Below are 27,135 nucleotides of genomic sequence, written 5' to 3'. Positions count from 1 at the left end.
ACTCAAAACACCTGCAAAGGGCTTTAAATGGTCTCTCAGTCCAGTTCTGAAGCCTACACAAACATGGGGAAGACTTCAGATTTGACAGCTGTCCAAAAGGCAACCATCGACACATTGCACAAGGAGGGAAAGACACAAAAGGTTATTGCTGAAGAGGCTGGCTGTTCTCAGAGCTCTGTGTCCAAACACATTAATGGAGAGGCAAAGGGAAGGAAAAACTGTGGTCAGAAAAAGTGTACAAGCGATAGGGATCACCGCGCCCTGGTCAAGATTGTGAAAAAAAAACCATTCAAAAATGTGGGGGAGATTCAGAAGGAGTGGACAGCTGCTGGAGTCAGTGCTTCAAGATCCACCACCAAGAGACGCTTGAAAGACATGGGTTTCAACTGCCGCATACCTCGTGTCAAGCCACTGTTGACCAAGAAACAGCGCGAAAAGCGTCTCACCTGGGCTAAGGAAAAAAAGAGCTGGACTGCTGCTGAGTGGTCCAAAGTCATGTTTTCTGACGAAAGCAAATTTTGCATTTCCTTTGGAAATCGAGGTCCCAGAGTCTGGAGGAAGACAGGAGAGTCACAGGATCCACGTTGCCTGAAGTCTAGTGTAAAGTTTCCACCATCAGTGATGGTTTGGGGTGCCATGTCATCTGCTGGTGTCGGTCCACTCTGTTTCCTGAGATCCAGGGTCAACGCAGCCGTCTACCAGCAAGTTTTAGAGCACTTCATGCTTCCTGCTGCTGACCTGCTCTATGGAGATGGAGATTTCAAGTTCCAACAGGACTTGGCGCCTGCACACAGCGCAAAATCTACCCGTGCCTGGTTTACGGACCATGGTATTTCTGTTCTAAATTGGCCCGCCAACTCCCCTGACCTTAGCCCCATAGAAAATCTGTGGGGTATTGTGAAAAGGAAGATGCAGAATGCCAGACCCAAAAACGCAGAAGAGTTGAAGGCCACTATCAGAGCAACCTGGGCTCTCATAACACCTGAGCAGTGCCAGAAACTCATCGACTCCATGCCACGCCGCATTAACGCAGTAATTGAGGCAAAAGGAGCTCCAACCAAGTATTGAGTATTGTACATGCTCATATTTTTCATTGTCATACTTTTCAGTTGGCCAACATTTCTAAAAATCCCTTTTTTGTATTAGCCTTAAGTAATATTCTAATTTTGTGACACACGGAATTTTGGATTTTCATTTGTTGCCACTTCAAATCATCAAAATTAAATGAAATAAACATTTGAATGCATCAGTCTGTGTGCAATGAATAAATATAATGTACAAGTTACACCTTTTGAATGCAATTACTGAAATAAATCAAGTTTTTCAAAATATTCTAATTTACTGGCTTTTACCTGTATTCCATCAATTACAGCGGTTTTTTCTTCCTGTCACTCACACGCGCCAGCTCATTCTGAGATAATGACAATCAGTAAAGCAGAGTTATTGATTATACACTATATTGCCAAAAAGTATTTGGCCACCCATCCAAATGTTGAGAATCAGGTGTCCTAATGACTTGGCCCGGTGTATCAAATCAAGCACTTAAGCATGGAGACTGTTTCTACAAACATTTGTGAAAGAATGGGTCGCTTTCAGTAGGCAACAAACCAGTCGTGAAATTTCCTCGCTCCTAAATATTCCAAAGTCAACTTTAATATAAGAAAAGTGAAGAGTTTGGGAACAACAGCAACTCAGCCACCAAGTGGTAGGCCACGTAAACTGACAGAGAGGTCAGCATAGTGCAAAGACTTTCTGCACAGTCAGTTGCTACAGAGCTCCACACTTCATGTGACCTTCCAATTAGCCCACGTACAGTACGCAGAGAGCTTCATGGAATGGGTTTCCAAGGCCGAGCAGTTGCATCTAAGCCATACATCACCAAGTCCAATGCAAAGCGTGGGATGCAGTGGTGTAAAGGACATCACCACTGGACTCTAAAGCAGTGGAGACGCCTTCTCTGGACTGATGAATCACACTTTTCCATCTGGCAATCTGATGGACCAGTCTGGGTTTGGAGATTGCTAAAAGAACGCTACATTTCGGACTGCATGTGTGAAATTTGGTGGAGGAGGAATTATGGTGTGGGGTTGTTTTTCAGGAGTTGGGCTTGGCCCCTTAGTTCCAGTGAAAGGAACTTTAAATGCTCCAGGATACCAAAACATTTTGGACAATTCCATGCTCCCAACCTTGTGGGAACAGTTTGGAGCGGGCCACTTCCTCTCCCAACATGACTGCACAAAGCAAGGTCCATAAAGACATGGATGACAGAGTCTGGGTGTGGATGAACTTGACTGGCCTGCACAGAGTCCTGACCTGAATCCGATAGAACACCTTTGGGATGAATTAGAACGGAGACTGAGAGCCAGGACTTCAGTGTGGGACCTCACCAATGCGCTTTTGGAAGAATGGTGGAAAATTACTATAAACACACTCAGCAACCTTGTGGACAGCCCTCCCAGAAGAGTTGAAGCTGTAATAGCTGCAAAAAGTGTCATATTGAACCCTATGGGTTAGGAATGGGATGGCACTTCAACTTCATATGTGAGTCAAGGCAGGTGGCCAAATACTTTTGGCAATATAGTGTATGTGTCATACTTGCCAACCTTGAGACCTCCGATTTCGGGAGGTGGGGGTGGGGGGGCGTGGTCGGGGGCGTGGCTACGAGGGGAGGGGTATATTTACAGCTAGAATTCACCAAGTCAAGTATTTCATATATATATATATATATATATAAGAAATACTTGACTTTCAGTGAATTCTAGCTATATATATATGTATTTTAATATATATATATATATATATATATATATATATATATACATATATATATATATATATATATATATATATATATATATATATATATATATATATATATATATATATATATATATAAGAAATACTTGACTTTCAGTGAATTCTAGCTATATATATATTTATTTTAATATATATATATATATATATATATATATATATATATATATATATATATATATATATATATATATATATATATATTTATATATAAATAAAATAAATGCTTGAATTTCAGTGTTCATTTATTTACACATATACACACACATAACACTCATCTACTCATTGTTGAGTTAAGGGTTGAATTGTCCGTCCGAGTTCTATTCTCTGTCACTATTTTTATAAGTTGATTGGCAACACTAAATTGGCCCTAGTGTGTGGATGTGAGTGTGAATGTTGTCTGTCTATCTGTGTTGGCCCTGCGATGAGGTGGCGACTTGTCCAGGGTGTACCCCGCCTTCCGCCCGATTGTAGCTGAGATAGGCTCCAGCGACCCCCGCGATCCCAAAGGGAATAAGCGGTAGGAAATGGATGGATGGATGGATAGATATATATATATATATATATATATATATATATATATATATATATATATATATATATATTTATATATATAAATAAAAGAAATGCTTGAATTTCAGTGTTCATTTATTTACACATATACACACACATAACACTCATCTACTCATTGTTGAGTTAAGAGTTGAATTGTCCATCCTTGTTCTATTCTCTGTCACTATTTTTCTAACCATGCTGAACACCCTTTCGCAGGTTCCCAAAAACAAAAACAAATGTGGCTTAAGTACAGTTTTTTAATTGAGCTGCTGCATTTTTTGGTTGGGTTGTTTATTTATTTTGAGTAACTTCTATACATTTCTAAAAGGGGAATAATGTAATAGAGTGATCTATGTTTGTCTGTTGCCATCTCCTGGTGAATGTTGGCTATAGCGTACTGGGGTTACTTTTTGGTTGGCCAACGATTTACGTGGTGTTGCGCACCTGACGTCAAGTGTGTTGAGTCTGTTCTGAAGTCTACAGTAAAGAGACGTACTTCATCACCTCGCCGGGTTATTGCCTCCAACTCAATATATTACAACAACATTGCTGTTTACGGCAGACAAACTGCTTTACGGTAGAATAAAACATGCTGTTGTTGTGTGTTGTTGCCGCGCTGGGAGGACGTTAATGAAACTGCCTAATAATGAACCCACATAAGAAACCAAAAACTCGCCCTCCGTCATTCTACAGTTATAACGTGTTTGGGCAGGCACGCTGTTTATATTGTGGGAAAGCGGACGTGAGGGGGGCGTGGCCTCCAGCTCCGCCTGAATTTCGGGAGATTTTCGGGAGAAAATTTGTCCCGGGAGGTTTTCGGGAGAGGCGCTGAATTTCGGGAGTCTCCCGGAAAATCCGGGAGGGTTGGCAAGTATGGCATGTGTAGTTTGTGTTGGAAACAAAAACAAAAATGTTAAAATGACAGTTGACAGGTAGCAAACAAAGATGCTAAACTGACAGTTGACAGGTCGAAAACAAAGATGCTAAACTGACAGTTGACAGGTAGAAAACAAAGAGGCTAAACTGACAGTTGACAGGTAGAAAACAAAGATGCTAAACTGACAGTTGACAGGTAGAAAACAAAGATGCTAAACTGACAGTTGACAGGTAGACAACAAAGATGCTAAACTGACAGTTGACAGGTAGAAAACAAAGATGTTAAACTGACAGTTGACAGGTGGAAAACAAAGATGCTAAACTGACAGTTGACAGGTAGAAAACAAAGATGCTAAACTGACAGTTGACAGGTAGAAAACAAAGATGCTAAACTGACAGTTGACAGCTAGAAAACAAAGATGCTAAACTGACAGTTGACAGGTAGAAAACAAAGATGCTAAACTGACAGTTGACAGGTGGAAAACAAAGATGCTAAACTGACAGTTGACAGGTAGAAAACAAAGATGCTAAACTGACAGTTGACAGGTAGAAAACAAAGATGCTAAACTGACAGTTGACAGGTAGAAAACAAAGATGCTAAACTGACAGTTGACAGGTAGAAAACAAAGATGCTAAACTGACAGTTGACAGGTAGAAAACAAAGATGCTAAACTGACAGTTGACAGGTAGACAACAAAGATGCTAAACTGACAGTTGACAGGTAGAAAACAAAGATGTTAAACTGACAGTTGACAGGTGGAAAACAAAGATGCTAAACTGACAGTTGACAGGTAGAAAACAAAGATGCTAAACTGACAGTTGACAGGTAGAAAACAAAGATGCTAAACTGACAGTTGACAGCTAGAAAACAAAGATGCTAAACTGACAGTTGACAGGTAGAAAACAAAGATGCTAAACTGACAGTTGACAGGTGGAAAACAAAGATGCTAAACTGACAGTTGACAGGTAGAAAACAAAGATGCTAAACTGACAGTTGACAGGTAGAAAACAAAGATGCTAAACTGACAGTTGACAGGTAGAAAACAAAGATGCTAAACTGACAGTTGACAGGTGGAAAACAAAGATGCTAAACTGACAGTTGACAGGTAGACAACAAATATGCTAAACTGACAGTTGACAGGTAGAAAACAAAGATGCTAAACTGACATTTGACAGGTAGAAAACAAAGATGCTAAACTGACAGTTGACAGGTAGACAACCAAGATGCTAACTGACAGTTGACAGGTAGAAAACAAAGATGCTAAACTGACAGTTGACAGGTAGAAAACAAAGATGCTAAACTGACAGTTAGAAAACAAAGATGCTAAACTGACAGTTGACAGGTAGAAAACAAAGATGCTAAACTGACAGTTGACAGGTGGAAAACAAAGATGCTAAACTGACAGTTGACAGGTAGACAACAAAGATGCTAAACTGACAGTTGACAGGTAGACAACAAAGATGCTAAACTGACAGTTGACAGGTAGAAAACAAAGATGCTAAACTGACAGTTGACAGGTAGAAAACAAAGATGCTAAACTGACAGTTGACAGGTGGAAAACAAAGATGATAAACTGACAGTTGACAGGTAGAAAACAAAGATGCTAAACTGACAGTTGACAGGTAGAAAACAAAGATGCTAAACTGACAGTTGACAGGTAGAAAACAAAGATGCTAAACTGACAGTTGACAGGTGGAAAACAAAGATGCTAAACTGACAGTTGACAGGTAGACAACAAATATGCTAAACTGACAGTTGACAGGTAGAAAACAAAGATGCTAAACTGACAGTTGACAGGTAGAAAACAAAGATGCTAAACTGACAGTTGACAAGTAGAAAACAAAGATGCTGAACTGACAGTTGACAGGTAGAAAACAAAGATGCTAAACTGACAGTTAGAAAACAAAGATGCTAAACTGACAGTTGACAGGTGGAAAACAAAGATGCTAAACTGACAGTTGACAGCTAGAAAACAAAGATGCTAAACTGACAGTTGACAGGTAGACAACAAATATGCTAAACTGACAGTTGACAGGTAGAAAACAAAGATGCTAAACTGACAGTTGACAGGTAGAAAACAAAGATGCTAAACTGACAGTTGACAGGTAGACAACAAATATGCTAAACTGACAGTTGACAGGTAGAAAACAAAGATGCTAAACTGACAGTTGACAGGTAGAAAACAAAGATGCTAAACTGACAGTTGACAGGTAGAAAACAAAGATGCTGAACTGACAGTTGACAGGTAGAAAACAAAGATGCTAAACTGACAGTTGACAGCTGGAAAACAAAGATGCTAAACTGACAGTTGACAGCTAGAAAACAAAGTTGCTAAACTGACAGTTGACAGCTAGAAAACAAAGAGGCTAAACTGACAGTTGACAGGTAGAAAACAAAGAGGCTAAACTGACAGTTGACAGGTAGAAAACAAAGAGGCTAAACTGACAGTTGACAGGTAGAAAACAAAGATGCTAAACTGACAGTTGACAGGTAGAAAACAAAGATGCTAAACTGACAGTTGACAGGTAGAAAACAAAGATGCTAAACTGACAGTTAGAAAACAAAGATGCTAAACTGACAGTTGACAGGTGGAAAACAAAGATGCTAAACTGACAGTCGACAGCTAGAAAACAAAGATGCTAAACTGACAGTTGACAGGTAGAAAACAAAGATGCTAAACTGACAGTTAGAAAACAAAGATGCTAAACTGACAGTTGACAGGTAGAAAACAAAGAGGCTAAACTGACAGTTGACAGGTAGAAAACAAAGAGGCTAAACTGACAGTTGACAGGTAGAAAACAAAGATGCTAAACTGACAGTTGACAGGTAGACAACAAAGATGCTAAACTGACAGTTGACAGGTAGAAAACAAAGATGCTAAACTGACAGTTGACAAGTAGAAAACAAAGATGCTGAACTGACAGTTGAGAGGTAGAAAACAAAGATGCTAAACTGACAGTTGACAGGTCGAAAACAAAGATGCTAAACTGACAGTTGACAGGTAGAAAACAAAGATGCTAAACTGACAGTTGACAAGTAGAAAACAAAGATGCTGAACTGACAGTTGAGAGGTAGAAAACAAAGATGCTAAACTGACAGTTGACAGGTAGAAAACAAAGATGCTAAACTGACAGTTAGAAAACAAAGATGCTAAACTGACAGTTGACAGGTGGAAAACAAAGATGCTAAACTGACAGTCGACAGCTAGAAAACAAAGATGCTAAACTGACAGTTGACAGGTAGAAAACAAAGATGCTAAACTGACAGTTAGAAAACAAAGATGCTAAACTGACAGTTGACAGGTGGAAAACAAAGATGCTAAACTGACAGTCGACAGCTAGAAAACAAAGATGCTAAACTGACAGTTGACAGCTAGAAAACAAAGATGCTAAACTGACAGTTGACAGCTAGAAAACAAAGATGCTAAACTGACAGTTAACAGGTACACTCGGTAACGTTTTACAAGAAACAGAAACAAAAAAGTAAACATGTGTAAAGTGTCAAACAGCCGAGAAATATGTATAATTATCTATACTTCCACTTTTTAATACAATATGCTTTACCGAGAGCTTCAAAAAGGTTCAGCTTTTTTATAGTGGACACTAACTAAACACCTCTCCCTTAAAATGACATTAAAAAATCAACAAAAAAAAGAAAAATACAATTGGGGGAGGGAAGAGAAAATGATAATACAAATAAATAAAGGAAAAAACAGTCTGATTTTAATATTTGTACAAATAGAGAGGTTGTGTTTATTCAGGTTGGGAATAACACGGAACATAGCGGACATTCCTCACTCATTATCCAGCCAATGAAAGGTGTGTACTTGTGCCAGGTGTGGGTTATGCCACCCAGGTGATCGTGGCCCTGCTGAACGTCTACTACATCGTGGTGTTAGCCTGGGCCCTCTTCTACCTGTCCAACTCCTTCACCTGGGACCTGCCCTGGGCCTCCTGCAACAACAGCTGGAACACAGGTGAGCTAGGCTTTTTTTTCCCCACGGTCCACTTTGGATCCCGCCGTGACCTTTGCATGCTTCCACTTTTCAAGCTTCCTGCGTGACGTTTCAGAGGGGCAACGGCTCCGTGGCTCCCGACGAGAACGCCACCTCGCCGGTCATTGAGTTCTGGGAGTAAGTCCGCTTCCATTCCTCACTTATTCAATTATTGTTGAGTTTGTGTCTATTGTGCCATGACCGCCTATACAATTATTATGTGACACCTCGTCTGCATTCTTTGGATTCCATTCAGTTTTCTTGTGCAAAGTGGTGGTTATTAATAATTACCTTGAGTTTTCACCATGTGGATTATTTAGAGTCCTTCTGTTTGTTTCTATTATGCAAGGTGGTGGTTATTATAGACATGTTATAAGTAGACGCAGCATTGGCTGCTGTGACGCGAGAAATTGGGCCGCCATCTTGAAGTGGTGATGAGGAGCCGGCGAGCAGCCTAAACTGACAGTTGACAGGTAGAAACAAAGATGCTAAACTGACAGTTGACAGGTACAAAACAAAGATGTTAAACTGACAGTTGACAGGTAGAAAACAAAGATGCTAAACTGACAGTTGACAGGTGGAAAACAAAGATGCTAAACTGACAGTTGACAGGTAGAAAACAAAGATGCTAAACTGACAGTTGACAGGTACAAAACAAAGATGTTAAACTGACAGTTGACAGGTAGAAACAAAGATGCTAAACTGACAGTTGACAGGTACAAAACAAAGATGTTAAACTGACAGTTGACAGGTAGAAAACAAAGATGCTAAACTGACAGTTGACAGGTAGAAAGCAAAGATGCTAAACTGACAGTTGACAGGTAGAAAACAAAGATGCTAAACTGACAGTTGACAGGTAGAAAGCAAAGATGCTAAACTGACAGTTGACAGGTAGAAAACTAAGATTCTAAACTGACAGTTGACAGGTAGAAAACAAAGATGTTAAACTGACAGTTGACAGGTGGAAAACAAAGATGCTAAACTGACAGTTGACAGGTAGACAACAAAGATGCTGAACTGACAGTTGACAGGTAGAAAACAAAAATGCTAAACTGACAGTTGACAGGTAGAAAACAAAGATGCTAAACTGACAGTTGACAGGTAGAAAACAAAGATGCTAAACTGACGGTTGACAGTTAGAAAACAAAGATGCTAAACTGACAGTTGACAGGTAGAAAACAAAGATGTTAAACTGACAGTTGACAGGGGGAAAACAAAGATGCTAAACTGACAGTTGACAGGTAGACAACAAAGATGCTAAACTGACAGTTGACAGGTAGAAAACAAAGATGCTAAACTGACAGTTGACAGGTAGAAAACAAAGATGCTAAACTGACAGTTGACAGGTAGAAAACAAAGATGCTAAACTGACGGTTGACAGTTAGAAAACAAAGATGCTAAACTGACAGTTGACAGGTAGAAAACAAAGATGCTAAACTGACAGTTGACAGGTAGAAAACAAAGATGCTAAACTGACAGTTGACAGGTAGAAAGCAAAGATGCTAAACTGACAGTTGACAGGTAGAAAACAAAGATGCTAAACTGACAGTTGACAGGTAGAAAACAAAGATGCTAAACTGACAGTTGACAGGTAGAAAACAAAGATGCTAAACTGACAGTTGACAGGTAGAAAACAAAGATGCTAAACTGACAGTTGACAGTTTGGTGGTTATCAATAACTGGTGAGAAGACTGACAGCATTTTATTTATTACTTGGTTTGTGCATGCGCTTGTGCATAAGCGATTTTGACTTTATGGATTATTTTTAAGGCTTTCCAGTTGTTTATTTATGCAAGGTGGTAATCATGAATAACTGGTGGGAGGAATTGTAAGACTCGTTTTGTGCTTGTACTTTGTGCATGAGCGATTTTGACTTTGTGGATTCATTTTGTTAAGGCTTTCTAATTATTTATTTTATGCAATGTGGTGGTCATCAATAACTGGTGGGAGGAATGTCCGCATTAATTGTAAGATTCGTTTTGTGCTTGTACTTGTGCATGAGCGATTTTGACTTTGTGGATTATTTTGAGGCTCTGCGTTTATTTCCATTATGCAAGGTGGTGGTTATCAATAACTGGTGAGAAGACTGACAGCATTTTTTTTTTTTATTATTTGTTTTGTGCATGCGCTTGTGCATGAGCGATTTTGACTTTTTGGATTATTTTTAAGGCTTTCCAATTGTTTATTTTACGCAAGGTGGTAATCATCAATAACTGGTGGGAGGAACATCAGCATTAATGGTAAGACTTGTTTGGTGTTTGTACTTTTGCATGAGCGATTTTGACTTTGTGGATTATTTTGAGGCTTTGCGTTTATTTCCATTAAGCAAGGTGGTGGTTATCAATAACTGGTGAGAAGACTGACAGCATTTTATTTATTACTTGGTTTGTGCATGCGCTTGTGCATAAGCGATTTTGACTTTGTGGATTATTTTTAAGGCTTTCCAATTGTTTATTTTATGCAAGGTGGTAATCATGAATAACTGGTGGGAGGAATTGTAAGACTCGTTTTGTGCTTGTACTTTGTGCATGAGCGATTTTGACTTTGTGGATTCATTTTGTTAAGGCTTTCTAATTATTTATTTTATGCAATGTGGTGGTCATCAATAACTGGTGGGAGGAATGTCCGCATTAATTGTAAGATTCGTTTTGTGCTTGTACTTGTGCATGATCGATTTTGACTTTGTGGATTATTTTGAGGCTCTGCGTTTACTTCCATTATGCACGGTGGCGGTTATCAATAACTGGTGAGAAGACTGACAGCATTTTTTTTTACTTGTTTTGTGTATGCGCTTGTGCATGAGCGATTTTGACTTTGTGGATTATTTTCAAGGCTTTCCAATTGTTTATTTTACGCAAGGTGGTAATCATCAATAACTGGTGGGAGGAACGTCAGCATTAATTGTCAGACTCTTTTTGTGCTTGTACTTGTGCATGAGCGATTTTGACTTTGTGGATTATTTTGAGGTCATGTGTTTATTTCCATTATGCAAGGTGGCGGTTATCAATAACTGGTGAGAAGACTGACAGCATTTTTTTTTCATTATTACTTGTTATGTGCATGCGGTTGTGCATGAGCGATTTTGACTTTGTGGATTATTTTTAAGGCTTTCCAATTGATTATTTTACGCAAGGTGGTAATCATCAATAACTGGTGGGAGGAACGTCAGCATTAATGGTAAGACTTGTTTGGTGTTTGTACTTTTGCATGAGCGATTTTGACTTTGTGGATTATTTTGAGGCTCTGCGTTTATTTCCATTATGCACGGTGGCGGTTATCAATAACTGGTGAGAAGACTGACAGCATTTTTTTTATTACTTGTTTTGTGTATGCGCTTGTGCATGAGCGATTTTGACTTTGTGGATTATTTCTAAGGCTTTCCAGTTGTTTATTTTACGCAAGGTGGTAATCATCAATAACTGGTGGGAGGAACGTCAGCATTAATTGTAAGACCCATTTGGTGCTTGTACTTGCGCATGAGCGATTTTGACTTTGTGGATTATTTTGAGGCTCTGCGTTTACTTCCATTATGCACGGTGGCGGTTATCAATAACTGGTGAGAAGACTGACAGCATTTTTTTTTACTTGTTTTGTGTATGCGCTTGTGCATGAGCGATTTTGACTTTGTGGATTATTTTCAAGGCTTTCCAATTGTTTATTTTACGCAAGGTGGTAATCATCAATAACTGGTGGGAGGAATGTCCGCATTAATTGTATGATTCGTTTTGTGCTTGTACTTGTGCATGAGCGATTTTGACTTTGTGGATTATTTTGAGGCTCTGCGTTTATTTCCATTATGCAAGGTGGCGGTTATCAATAACTGGTGAGAAGACTGACAGCATTTTATTTATTACTTGGTTTGTGCATGCGCTTGTGCATAAGCGATTTTGACTTTGTGGATTATTTTTAAGGCTTTCCAATTGTTTATTTTATGCAAGGTGGTAATCATCAATAACTGGTGGGAGGAATTGTAAGACTCGTTTTGTGCTTGTACTTTGTGCATGAGCGATTTTGACTTTGTGGATTCATTTTGTTAAGGCTTTCTAATTATTTATTTTATGCAATGTGGTGGTCATCACTAACTGGTGGGAGGAATGTCCGCATTAATTGTATGATTCGTTTTGTGCTTGTACTTGTGCATGAGCGATTTTGACTTTGTGGATTATTTTGAGGCTCTGCGTTTATTTCCATTATGCAAGGTGGCGGTTATCAATAACTGGTGAGAAGGCTGACAGCATTTTTTTTATTATTACTTGTTATGTTCATGCGGTTGTGCATGAGCGATTTTGACTTTGTGGATTATTTTCAAGGCTTTCCGATTGTTTATTTTACACAAGGTGGTAATCATCAATAACTGGTGGGAGGAACGTCAGCATTAATGGTAAGACTTTTTTGGTGTTTGTACTTTTGTATGAGCGATTTTGACTTTGTTGATTATTTTGAGGTTTTGCGTTTATTTCCATTATACAAGGTGGTGGTTATCAATAACTGGTGAGAAGACTGACAGCATTTTACTTATTACTTGGTTTGTGCATGCGCTTTTGCATAAGCGATTTTGACTTTGTGGATTATTTTTAAGGCTTTCCAATTGTTTATTTTATGCAAGGTGGTAATCGTGAATAACTGGTGGGAGGAATTGTAAGACTCGTTTTGTGCTTGTACTTGTGCATGAGCGATTTTGACTTTGTGGATTCATTTTGTTAAGGCTTTCTAATTATTTATTTTATCCAATGTGGTGGTCATCAATAACTGGTGGGAGGAATGTCCGCATTAATTGTATGATTCGTTTTGTGCTTGTACTTGTGCATGAGCGATTTTGACTTTGTGGATTATTTTGAGGCTCTGCGTTTATTTCCATTATGCAAGGTGGTGGTTATCAATAACTGGTGAGAAGACTGACAGCATTTTTTTTTTATTATTTGTTTTGTGCATGCGCTTGTGCATGAGCGATTTTGACTTTTTGGATTATTTTTAAGGCGTTCCAATTGTTTATTTTACGCAAGGTGGTAATCATCAATAACTGGTGGGAGGAACGTCAGCATTAATTGTAAGACTTGTTTGGTGTTTGTACTTTTGCATGAGCGATTTTGACTTTGTGGATTATTTTGAGGCTCTGCGTTTATTTCCATTATGCAAGGTGGCGGTAATCAATAACTGGTGAGAAGACTGACAGCATTTTTTTTTCTATTACTTTTTTTGTGCATGCGCTTGTGCATGAGCAATTTTGACTTTGTGGATTATTTTCAAGGCTTTCCAATTGTTTATTTTACACAAGGTGGTAATCATCAATAACTGGTGGGAGGAACGTCAGCATTAATGGTAAGACTTGTTTGGTGTTTGTACTTTTGCATGAGCGATTTTGACTTTGTGGGTTATTTTGAGGCTCTGCGTTTACTTCCATTATGCAAGGTGGTGGTTATCAATAACTGGTGAGAAGACTGACAGCATTTTTTTATTACTTGTTTTGTGTATGCGCTTGTGCATGAGCGATTTTGACTTTGTGGATTATTTTTAAGGCTTTCCAGTTGTTTATTTTACGCAAGGTGGTAATCATCAATAACTGGTGGGAGGAACGTCAGCATTAATTGTAAGACCCGTTTGGTGCTTGTACTTGTGCATGAGCGATTTTGAATTTGTGGATTACTTTGAGCCTTTCTGATACACAGTGGCAGTTTTTTTTAAAGCCAATATCTTTCAATATTGGCTTTAGGCGCAGGGTGTTAAGAATATCCTCAGGAATCCATCACATTGGTTCTCTAAACTGGGACTTGGTGATCTGTCTGGCCGTCGCCTGGGTCATCTGCTACTTCTGCATTTGGAAGGGAGTCAAGTCCACTGGCAAGGTGAGCGCTTGGTTCTTTTGAAACATAGGATCCACACACCGGTTGGAACATGTTGCTTTATCCCCACAGGTGGTTTATTTCACAGCCACCTTTCCATATGCGATGCTACTGATCCTGTTGGTGAGAGGGGTCACCCTGCCAGGGGCCTTCCGGGGAATCCACTTCTACCTCTACCCTGATTTGGGTCGCCTTGCTGACCCACAGGTAGGTGGGCTTGGGTACTTGGTCTGAGACAAAGACCCTAAACCAAGGGTGTCAAACTCATTTTAGCTCAGGGGCTGCATGGAGAAAGATCTATTACTAGTAAAATCATGGCATAATAATATAAAAATAAAATTGTTTTCTTTGTTTTACTTTGGCCAAAAATAAAACGAGCGCATTCTGAAAATGTACGTATTACAAATAATCCTCCAGACAAAACACTTCATGTCAGGTTCAAACACCGAACTATCTATTACACAAGACAAGAAGAAGGAATCAGGCAGAGACAGAGTTCAATTTTGCTCATGAGGAGAGACGTAATGGGCTGTACACTCAGCTACAGTTCCACCCTACGCTCTAAGGTACAGCCCACGTGCTCCTCTATTTATTCGGGAGGTCCCTGGTTACCAAACCGGATCCCCTCAACGCCTTGACTGCGCCTAGAAATTCTGTCCATAAAGGTTATGAACAGAATCGGTGACAAAGGGCAGCCTTGGCGGAGTCCAACCCTCACTGGAAACGTGTCAGACTTACTGCCGGCAATGCGGACCAAGCTCTGACACTGATCATACAGGGAGCGGACCGCCAAAATCAGACAGTCCGATACCCCGTACTCTCTGAGCACTCCCCACAGGACTTCCCGAGGGACACGGTCGAATGCCTTCTCCAAGTCCACAAAGCACATGTAGACTAGTTGGGCAAACTCCCATGCACCCTCAAGGACCCTGCCCAGAGTATAGAGCTGGTCCACAGTTCCACGACCAGGACGAAAACCACACTGTTCCTCCTGAATCCGAGGTTCGACTATCCGGCGTAGCCTCCTCTCCAGTACACCCGAATAGACCTTACCGGGAAGGCTGAGGAGTGTGATCCCACGATAGTTAGAACACACCCTCCGGTTCCCCTTCTTAAAGAGAGGAACCACCACCCCGGTCTGCCAATCCAGAGGTACCGCCCCCGATGTCCACGCGATGCTGCAGAGTATTGTCCACCAAGACAGCCCCACAGCATCCAGAGCCTTAAGGAACTCCGGGCGGATCTCATCCACCCCCGGGGCCTTGCCACCGAGGAGCTTTTTAACTACCTCAGCAACCTCAGCCCCAGAAATAGGAGAGCCCACCACAGACTCTCCAGGCACTGCTTCCTCATAGGAAGACGTGTTGGTGGGATTGAGGAGGTCACTGGTTTGGTGGCTGCAGGATTAGGTCTCTGCTTTTTGCAGATGATGTGGTCCTGATGGCTTCATCTGGCCAGGATCTTCAGCTCTCGCTGGATCGGTTCGCAGCCGAGTGTGAAGCGACTGGGATGAGAATCAGCACCTCCAAGTCCGAGTCCATGGTTCTCGGCCGGAAAAGGGTGGAGTGCCATTTCCGGGTTGGGAAGGAGACCCTGCCCCAAGTGGAGGAGTTCAAGTACCTCGGAGTCTTGTTCACGAGTGAGGGAAGAGTGGATCGTGAGATCGACAGGCGGATCGGTGCGGCATCTTCAGTAATGCGGACGCTGTATCGATCCGTTGTGGTGAAGAAGGAGCTGAGCCGGAAGGCAAAGCTCTCAATTTACCGGTCGATCTACGTTCCCATCCTCACCTATGGTCATGAGCTTTGGGTTATGACCGAAAGGACAAGATCACGGGTACAAGCGGCCCAAATGAGTTTCCTCCGCCGGTTGGCGGGTCTCTCCCTTAGAGATAGGGTGAGAAGCTCTGTCATCCGGGGGGAGCTCAAAGTAAAGCCGCTGCTCCTCCACATGGAGAGGAGCCAGATGAGGTGGTTCGGGCATCTGGTCAGGATTCCACCCGATCGCCTCCCTCGGGAGGTGTTTAGGGCACGTCCGACCGGTAGGAGGCCACGGGGAAGACCCAGGACACGTTGGGAAGACTATGTCTCCCGGCTGGCCTGGGAACGCCTCGGGATCCCCCGGGAAGAGATGGACGAAGTGGCTGGGGAGAGGGAAGTCTGGGCTACCCTGCTTAGGCTGCTGCCCCCGCGACTCGACCTCGGATAAGCGGAAGAAGATGGATGGATGGATGGTCCCTGGTTAACATCACTGAGGCTGCTCCTGAAGGGAGGTGTAATGCAAGCAGCCCCAGTAGACACAATACATGATTATTCAGAAAGGAAATGTGCTGACAATCGTGATTTTGCCCTGTCTCTGTTTTGTCTGTGTTGAGGTACTCGATGTCCGTCCTTGGCTGTAAGCAGGCAGGGTCTGGAAACAAAATGCCGACACGATACAACTCGCAAAGCAAGATTACAAGTTGTGTTTTTGCACAGATAGAAAAGTACAACTTCAGCACAATTGATAATAACTATAGCATAAGAGTTGTGTGATAACTTTTACATAATTATTCCAACACTTCAAATGAGTTGAAAAATCCGGGGTGGAAAAATGGCGCAGTTTCAAAAACACCTTGAAGAACACAATGAACTTGGACTTTGTCTCGGTGTTTTTTACAAAGCCATTCAACTTTAAGCACTTCCTGTTAAGCGTTCTCATGTCGGCAGTTCGCCATTAAAGACGTGTTTGGAAAAGCAACCGGGTTTTTTCTCAAACCGCCGCATTGGTGACATCTGCAACTGCCATAACACATTCATTTATCATCATTCAAATATCAAAATTATGAGAGAAACACAACGATGATCAAAAATGACGCCATAGCCGGGTGGGTGGGTGGTTTGGGTTTTAAGGGAAAGGGTGTGAATCATTTACTGACTTTAAAATTGTACTGTTTTGACTTGCACTTTTTTCTGTCTATTTGAAAATGCCAATAAAAAAAGTTGGGGAAAAAATGACGCCATAGCCAAAATCAAGGCAACATAACTACAAACTTACCAAATGTGAAATTGGTAGATTTAAGCGTAAAATAAAATAGAACAAAAAAACAAATGTAGAAACACTAGGGGTGTAACGGTACACAAAAATTTCCGTTCGGTACGTACCTCGGTTTAGAGGTCACGGTTCGGTTCATTTTCGGTATAGTAAGAAAACAACAAAATATACATTTTGGGGTTATTTATTTACCAAATTTGCAAAATCTTCCACCAAAAATATTTTTCTTAGTGTAATATTTGATGTGAAGTAATGGGAACCTTGGATAGGTCAATAATTCATAATAACATTGATTTTGATTCAATATTATGTTTTGAGCAATGGCAGTTTGAAAGAAAGAAAAAACAGCTTTGTTTTATTAGTCAACATTGCAACTTTTTCTACATTACATTTAACCTTTAAGCTTTTTTATTTCACTTTTGTTATGTTTTTGTTTATTTTGATAGTATTTTTAGACAAAACATTAGCTGCGGGCTGCAAATGGCCTCCGGGGCACACTTTTCACACCCCTGCTATAGATAATAAAAAATCAAATGTGATAAATCTATGGATAAAAAGCAGAGCCTGGCGACGCATGCGCGTTTATCATAACTCTCTCTCTCTCTCTGTCTCTGCCCCTCCCTCACCAATGCTGCTGTTTGTTTTGTTTTTAACCCCTTCGTAACCCTGAACGTACATCGAAAATACAGGCAACCCTAACTCAAAATGCCGGACATTTGAGGCATTTAAGAAACTCCGCCCTGACAGCTCCGCAAAAGAGGACATGTCCGGTGAAAAGAGGATGTTAGCTGCTAGCATGCCGTGTGTTGTGCCTCGGTGTGCATTGTTTACACAACATGCGTTACGCTACTTAATATGTCCGTGTGGAAACTCGTTCGGTACACCTCCTGAACCGAACCGGAACCTCCGTACCGAAACGGTTCAATACAAATACACGTACCGTTACACCCCTAAGAAACACACATTTTTACAATGGAGCTCAGGGTGCACATCGCGCCGTCAATCAATTGCTGCACGGAACTCTAACAAAGATGATGGTCATGTTGACTTAAGTCTATGCATCTTACCATCCATCCATCCATCCATCTTCTTCCGCTTATCCGAGGTCGGGTCGCGGGGGCAGCAGCTTAAGCAGGGAAGCCCAGACTTCCCTCTCCCCAGCCACTTCGTCCAGCTCCTCCCGGGGGATCCCGAGGCGTTCCCAGGCCAGCCGGGAGAGATAGTCTTCCCAGCGTGTCCTGGGTCTTCCCCGTGGCCTCCTACCGGTCGGACGTGCCCGAAACACCTTCCTAGGGAGGCGTTCGGGTGGCATCCTGACCAGATGCCCGAACCACTTCATCTGGCTCCTCTCGATGTGGAGGAGCAGCGGCTTTACTTTGAGCTCCCCCCGAATGACAGAGCTTCTCACCCTATCTCTAAGGGAGAGCCCCGCCACCCGGCGGAGGAAACTCATTTCGGCCGCTTGTACCCGTGATCTTGTCCTTTCGGTCATAACCCAAAGCTCATGACCATAGGTGAGGATGGGAACGTAGATCGACCGGTAAATCGAGAGCTTTGCCTTCCGGCTCAGCTCCTTCTTCACCACAACGGATCGATACAGCGTCCGCATTACTGAAGACGCCGCACCGATCCGCCTGTCGATCTCACGATCCACTCTTCCCCCACTCGTGAACAAGACTCCGAGGTACTTGAACTCCTCCACTTGGGGCAAGCTCCACTCCCCAACCCGGAGATGGCACTCCACCCTTTTCCGGGAGAGAACCATGGACTCGGACTTGGAGGTGCTGATTCCCATCCCAGTCGCTTCACACTCGGCTGCGAACCGATCCAGTGAGAGCTGAAGATCTTGGCCGGAGGAAGCCATCAGGACCACATCATCTGCAAATAGCAGAGACCTAATCCTGCAGCCACCAAACCAGATCCCCTCAACGCCCTGGCTGCGCCTAGAAATTCTGTCCATAAAGGTTATGAACAGAATGGGTGACAAAGGGCAGCCAACCCTCACTGGAAACGTGTCCGACTTACTGGCGGCAATGCGGACCAAGCTCTGACACTGATTATACAGGGAGCGAACTGCCACAATAAGACAGTCCGTTACCCCATACTCTCTGAGCACTCCCCACAGGACTTCCCGGGGTACACGGTCGAATGCCTTCTCCAAGTCCACAAAGCACATATAGACTGGTTGGGCAAACTCCCATGCACCCTCAAGGACCCTGCCCAGAGTATAGAGCTGGTCCACAGTTCCACGACCAGGACGAAAACCACACTGTTCCTCCTGAATCCGAGGTTCGACTATCCGGCGTAGCCTCCTCTCCAGTACACCTGAATAGACCTTACCGGGAAGGCTGAGGAGTGCATCTTACCGTTTCCTTATTTTTTTCGTTGATTGGATCATTTACAATTAAGGAAAGTATTGTGTGTCGCTACTGCATCAGTCTGCCACCATCTGCTGCCAGTCACAACAGGAGCAGCTGATTGCTTGCACCTGTGCTGATTGGAGTAGCAGCAGCCAATCCAGAGAGCGCTTAAAGTCAGCTGACACATGTCATGACGTGGGTTACACTTCAATTGCTTTTGCGACACCCAGTGGACACATTTAGAACAGCAGTTTGTTTCAATGAAACATTGCAGCTCATTTTTTTATACTTAGCAAACTCATCTTGTGGGATTAAACCTGTTTATACATTTGACACCCCCGGCCCTAAACTGACTTGGTACACTCATCTTGTGCTTCCAAAGGTGTGGATGGACGCTGGGACTCAAATCTTCTTCTCCTATGCCATCTGTCTGGGCTGCCTCACCGCACTGGGAAGTTATAACAAGTATAACAACAACTGCTACAGGTAGTCACACTCCTTCTCTCCATTTGATTGTTTTGTATTTTACCACATTTAAACTCATGGACTTGCCCCAAAAGGCCTCTGAAAAATGTATTATTAGTAAAAGATAGGCACCTTTCACATTCAAATCGGTACGGTACCTGGTAATCAAGACCGGTACTAAACAGTACCAAATTTTGGTACTTTTGTGTGTGGTCATGTGTTAATAAATGTTTATTGTTTTATAATAAAATGTCATTTTTTAATGTAATATCTAAAAGTTAGCTGTTGATGATAACTATGCTGTCCAGTTATAATATCTTATATAGTATATAGTACATATATAGTATATATATATATATATATATATATATATATATATATATATATATATATATATATATATATATATATATATATATATATATATATGTCTTAATAAGGTTATCCAAAAAATAGTGCTCGATACCGTAGTAGGGGCGCAATATATGTATGTGTGGGGAAAAAAAAAAAATCACAAGACTATTTCATCTCTACAGGCCTGTTTCATGAGGGGGGTACCCTCAATCGTCAGGAGATTTTAATGGGAGCATTCACATACCATGGTTTATATAGGGCACAGAGTGGGTGGGTACAGGCTGGCCTAGGGGCGTGGTGATTGGTTCATGTGTTACCTAGGAGGTGTTTCCGTCTATGGCGGCATGTTGTTACAATTTCGCTGCGCTTGTTGAGGGATGACAGGTCTGGACGGTAGATAATAAACAGTTTCTCTTTCAAGCATAGGTTGCATCTTTTATTACCACTATTGTAAGGTGTGCTGGATGCAAGAATTTGCCATGTTATTGAATATTCAACATTATTGTCTTTGAGGTCCCAAATGTGTTTGCTGAGTTCTGTGGTATTTCGCAGGTTTTTGTTCCTGAAAGAAGCCTTGTGGTTGTTCCATCTGGTTTTGAATTCACCCTCGGTTAATCCTACATATGTGTCGGATGTGTTAATGTCCTTGCGTATTACCTTACCACGCCCCCTAGGCCAGCCTGTACCCACCCACTCTGTGCCCTATATAAACCATGGTATGCGAATGCTCCCATTAAAATCTCCTGACGATTGAGGGTACCCCCCCTCATGAAACAGGCCTGTAGAGATGAAATAGTCTTGTGATTTTTTTTCCCACACATACATATATTGCGCTCTACTACGGTATCGAGCACTATTTTTTGGATAACCTTATTAAGACATATACTCCGCTCCAAATTGACATTTGTTGAGCACTGTACGACGATCAGAAATGGAAAAATTCAACATCGACTACTCCACGAAGAACATTCCCATACCCGCGCAGAATGACTACAAGCTAAGGCTCATAGAAAAGACGGAACACTTCCTAAGAAGGATGCGGTGGAAAGCACATTTTTTCCTCCACCCTGAAACAAAAGGAATGCAAAAGGAAACTTACGGATTCAAATCTACCAAGAACCCACCCACAGTTGAGGAACTAAAGGATTTTGAGAACGACATGCTCAAAATGATACAATCAGTCAAATTCAAGCCAATCCGCAACCCACTCCTCACCAAGCTGAAAAATGACAAGGAGCGCATCAAGAAAGTAAACAACCTCATCATAGCTGCCGATAAAACCACAAACTTCTACAGAATGGACATACCAGAACATCACACCTTACTGGACAGAAGCATCACCAAATCATACAAAAAAGCGCAACCCAACACCTTACAGAACATCCACCTGGAAAAGAAAAGGATCGCGGCTGAACTGGACATTGAGGACAGGGTGGACGCCACAGCCAACAAGGAAGCCTTCATCACATTGAAGGACCACAAACCCAACTTCGCAAATAACCCAACATGCCGACTAATAAACCCAACTAAATCTGAAATAGGAAAAATCAGCAAAATAATCCTGGACAGAGTCAACACAAAAATCAAGGACAAAACACCACTCAACCAATGGAGAAATACAGCAGCAGTAATCAAATGGTTCAACAACATCCAAGACAAACAACAGCACAACTTTATCTCCTTTGATATCGAGGAATTTTACCCTTCCATCACGCAAGACCTACTGACTCAAGCACTAGACTTCGCCTCAGACTACGACTCAATCACAGGCAACGAAAGAAACATCATCATCCACGTAAAAAACTCCATTCTCATCCACAACAGTACACCATGGCAAAAAAAGAACAATGCAACATTTGACGTCACTATGGGAAGTTTTGACGGAGCAGAAACGTGTGAACTCGTTGGGAGTTTCCTCCTCTCCCAGCTCGCTAGCCTCAATCTGAACCTTGGTATTTACCGTGATGACGGACTGGCAGTGTGTCGCGCCTCGCCAAGGAGCAGCGAGAATACCAAGAAGCGCATATGCCAAATTTTCAAAGAGAACGGCCTACGGATCACGATTGAAGCCAACAAGCAAACCGTCAACTTCCTTGACGTCACTTTCAACCTGAGAAATAACAGCTACCAACCATTCACGAAACCCAACACAACACTCCAATACGTGCACCATGACAGCAACCACCCACCCACCACCACGAAAAGAATACCTACCGGAATCAATAAAAGGCTATCGAGGCTGTCATCTAGCAAAGCTGAATTTGACCAAGCAACCCCCCCGTACCAAAAAGCCCTTGATGAAAGCGGATACAATTTCACCCTCACCTATGAACCCACGCCAGGAAACCAGCCAAAAAAGAACAGAAAACGAAACAACATCATCTGGTACAACCCCCCATACAGCAAAAACGTCTCAACTAACATTGGACACAAATTCCTCAATCTGATTGACAAACACTTTCCCAAAGACAACACCCTAAGAAAAGTATTCAACAAGAACAACATTAAATTGAGCTACAGCTGCATGAACAATATACGACAAATCATCTCAAACCACAACAAAACAATTGCAAATGAGCCGTCGGCCCCCAGACAGAGCGACTCCAAAACCAACAAAGGCTGTAACTGCCGAAAGAAACCTGATTGCCCTCTCAACGGGGGGTGCTTACAAACATCAGTTGTCTACCAATCTAAGTTAATACGCAAGGACATTAACACATCCGACACATATGTAGGATTAACCGAGGGAGAATTCAAAACCAGATGGAACAATCACAAGGCTTCTTTCAGGAACCAAAACCTGCGAAATACCACAGAACTCAGCAAACACATTTGGGACCTCAAAGACAATAATGTTGAATATTCAATAACATGGCAAATTCTTGCATCCAGCACACCTTACAATAGTGGTAATAAAAGATGCAACCTATGCTTGAAAGAGAAACTGTTTATTATTTACCGTCCAGACCTGTCATCCCTCAACAAGCGCAGCGAAATTGTAACAGCATGCCGCCACAGACGGAAACACCTCCTAGGTAACACATGAGCCAATCACCACGCCCCTACGCCAGCCTGTACCCACCCACTCTGTGCCCTATATAAACCATGGTATGTGAATGCTCCCATTAAAATCTCCTGATGATTGAGGGAACCCCCCCTCATGAAACAGGCCTGTAGAGATGAAATAGTCTTGTGATTTTTTTCCCACACATACATATATTGCGCTCTACTACGGTATCGAGCACTATTTTTTGGATAACCTTATTAAGACATATATATATATATATATATATATATATATATGTATGAAATACTTGACTTGGTGAATTCTAGCTGTCAATATACTCCTCCCCTCTTAACCACGCCCCCAACCACGCCCCGCCCCATCCCCAACCACGCCCCCACCCCCCACCTCCCGAAATCGGAGGTCTCAAGGTTGGCAAGTATGCTGTAATTGCAAACAATAGTTTGACAACTTTGTCAAGCCTTGCAGAGGAAGATGAAGATGATTAATGGAGATGTTTATTATCCTGCAAAGGAAGCCACTGCCATCTTGTGGAATAAATAAAGAAGTGTTTTCAGGGACTATGGTTAATGTTGCTTTAGCACACTCCTGGCGACTGTAGGAGTGTTTTTTTTTTTTTAATGATTCCATTATTGACATTCGTCTTTGGTTTGCAGGGACTGTCTGTCGCTGTGCTTCCTCAACAGCGGCACCAGTTTTGTCGCCGGCTTCGCCATTTTCTCCATTCTGGGCTTCATGTCGTACGAACAGAACGTGCCCATATCTGAGGTGGCTGAATCTGGTGAGTGGTTGGAGAAAACACACAACAACACACACACACACACACCCATTCGTGCAGCTTCTAGAAGACCAGTTAATAAGTTAAGTTAAGGTAAGATTTGTGCCAAATCCAGGGCCAGGTTTGGCTTTTATTGCCTATCCACGTGCTGTGTCCATGATGCCTTTCTCTCCTTTGTGGGCCTGCTGCTTCTTCATCATGGTTGTCTTTTTGGGCCTGGATAGTCAAGTGAGACCACACTCACACACACACACACACACACACACATTCTTGTATTTCTTAACTTCTTGAAACCTCCAAAAAAAAAATGCCTACCTCTTTAGGACCACCCTTTATACAAACCCCGTTTCCATATGAGTTGGGAAATTGTGTTAGATGTAAATATAAACGGTAGTGATGGGTCCGGCAACACCGATGCATCGGCGCATGCGTCGAGCTCATAGAGCAAAACCCTGTGTCGGTGCGCGTACCGCTTTTAGAAAGTCACGTGACCGATCATGAGCTGTTTTGGTCACGTGACCGATACGCCAACTGTGTCACACTGACGCCTCCTCTGTGCCCTGTGAGCGGCTCTTTTCTACAGCCGGAGAAATAATAACTAAGAAGAGAAATCGTCTAAAATGTAATACGTCGGAAAAACTTTTTAATTTTTTTATAAAAATGTGTAAAAAAATTACATGAAAAAACTTCCCAGTCCACAATCATCCACAACACGTTCTCTTAGATTTCCATGTTATGATACATGTTCACATTATTTATTGACTGTATCTAAAAAAGATACAAATATATTTTTATTTAAATGAAGATATGAAATAATCCTAAATGAAATACAATGACTTGGTTTATATTATTGTATATACTAGGGCAGGGGTCACCAACGCGGTGCCCGCGGTCACCAGGTAGCCCGTAAGGACCAGATCAGTCGCCCGCTGGCCTGTTCTAAAAATAGCTCAAAGAGCAGCACTTACCAGTGAGCTGCCTCTATTTTTTAAATCTTATTTATTTACTAGCAAGCTGGTCTCGCTTTGCTCGACATTTTTAATTCTAAAAGAGACAAAACTCAAATAGAATTTGAAAATCCAAGAAAATATTTTAAAGACTTGGTCTTCACTTGGAATAAGCGGTAGAAAATGGATGGATGGATGGGTCTTCACTTGTTTAAATACATTCATTTATTTTTTACTTTGCTTCTTATTACTTTTAGAAATACAATTTTAGAGAAAAAAATACAACCTTAAAAATGATTTTAGGATTTTTAAACAAATATACCTTTTTACCTTTTAAATTTATTCCTCTTCTTTCCTGACAATTTAAATCAATGTTCAAGTAAATTTATTTATTTTTTATTGTAAAGAATAATAAATATTTTAGCTTCTGTTTTTTCGACGAAGAATATTTGTGAAATATTTCTTCAAACTTACTATGATTAAAATTCAAAAAAAATTATTCTGGCAAATCTAGAAAATCTGTAGAATCAAATTTAAATCTTATGTCAAAGTATTTTGAATTTCTTTAAAAAATTTTGTTCTGGAAAATCTAGAAGAAATACTGATTTGTCTTTGTTAGAAATATAGCTTGGTCCAATTTGTTAAATATTCTAACAAAGTGCAGATTGGATTTTAACCAATTTAAAACATGTCATCAAAATTCTAAAATGTATCTTAATCAGGAAAAAATTACTAATGATGTTCCATAAATTATTTTTTTAATTTTTTCAAAAAGATTCAAATAAGCTAGTTTTTCTCTTCTTTTTGTCGGTTAAATTTTGAATTTCAAAGAGTCGAAATTGAAGATAAACTATGTTTCAAAATTTTATTTTAATTATTTTCGTGTTTTCTCCTCTTTTAAACCGTTCAATTAAGTGTTTTTTTCATCATTTATTCTCTACAAAAAACCTTCCGTAAAAGGAAAAAAAAATGTACAACGGAATGACAGACAGAAATACCCATTTTTTTATATATATAAATGTATTTATTTAGCTATTCTTGTTTAAATCACACTTACGTGTAACTTACAAATGACAATATATTTATTTATTTAAGTGTGTATCAAACTGGTAGCCCTTCGCATTAATCAGTACCCAAGAAGTAGTTTTTGGTTTCAAAAAGGTTGGTGACCCCTGTACTAGGGCATCAAATCAGTGTCAGTTGAGTCGGTCCATAGGTTGCCTGTAGGGATTTTTAATGTCCAGCAGATGTCAGTATTTAGTGACACAGTATCGACACAGTATCAATACAGTTTTGAAAATGTGTCAAAACGCTTCATGACGCCTCATCAACCCATCACTAATAAACGGAATACAATGATTTGCAAATCCTTTTCAACCCATATTCAGTTGAATATGCTACAAAGACAACATATTTGATGTTCAAACTCATAATCTTTATTTTTTATTTTTTGCAAATAATCATTAACTTTAGATTTTGATGCCAGCAACACGTGACAAAGAAGTTGGGAAAGGTGGCAATAAATACTGATAAAGTTGAGGAATGCTCATCAAACACTTATTTGGAACATCCCAATTGGGAACAGGTGGGTGCCATGATTGGGTATAAAAACAGCTTCCCAAAAAATGCTCAGTCTTTCACAAGAAAGGATGGGGCGAGGGTCACCACTTTGTCAACAAATGCGTGAGCAAATTGTTGAACAGTTTAAGAAAAACCTTTCTCAACCAGCTATTGCAAGGAATTTAGGGATTTCTACCATCTACGCTCCGTAATATCATCAAAGGGTTCAGAGAATCTGGAGAAATCACTGCACGTAAGCAGCTAAGCCCGTCACCTTCCATCCCTCAGGCTGCACTGCATCAACAAGCGACATCGGTGTGTAAAGGATATCACCACATGGGCTCAGGAACACTTCAGAAACCCACTGTCAATAACTACAGTTGGTCGCTACATCTGTAAGCGCAAGTTAAAACTCTCCTATGCAAGGCGAAAACCGTTTTATCAACAACACCCAGAAACGCCGTCGGCTTCGCTGGGCCTGAGCTCATCTAAGATGGACTGACGCAAAGTGGAAAAGTGTTCTGTGGTCTGAC

General features: G+C 41.2%; 1 protein-coding gene across 2 annotated transcripts in view; it reads left to right on the top strand.

The window, feature by feature from the left end:
• Window positions 1-27,135, top strand: part of slc6a13 (solute carrier family 6 member 13) — a 74,457-nt gene that overhangs the window by 24,999 nt on the left and 22,323 nt on the right. For both annotated transcript variants that reach the window (XR_009816098.1, XM_061969427.1), the window contains exons 4-10: window positions 8,082-8,222; window positions 8,297-8,378; window positions 13,951-14,083; window positions 14,153-14,287; window positions 19,856-19,959; window positions 23,974-24,098; window positions 24,211-24,323. Coding sequence is in view for 1 of the 2 variants with exons in the window: in XM_061969427.1 (XP_061825411.1) it covers window positions 8,082-8,222; window positions 8,297-8,378; window positions 13,951-14,083; window positions 14,153-14,287; window positions 19,856-19,959; window positions 23,974-24,098; window positions 24,211-24,323 (833 nt within the window). In the remaining variant the exon portion in view is untranslated. The remainder of the gene's footprint in view (window positions 1-8,081; window positions 8,223-8,296; window positions 8,379-13,950; window positions 14,084-14,152; window positions 14,288-19,855; window positions 19,960-23,973; window positions 24,099-24,210; window positions 24,324-27,135) is intronic.

The sequence above is a fragment of the Nerophis lumbriciformis genome, linkage group LG10, assembly GCF_033978685.3.
Source record: "Nerophis lumbriciformis linkage group LG10, RoL_Nlum_v2.1, whole genome shotgun sequence".
Lineage (NCBI taxonomy): Eukaryota > Metazoa > Chordata > Actinopteri > Syngnathiformes > Syngnathidae > Nerophis > Nerophis lumbriciformis.
This window is presented reverse-complemented; position numbering and strand designations above follow the sequence as displayed.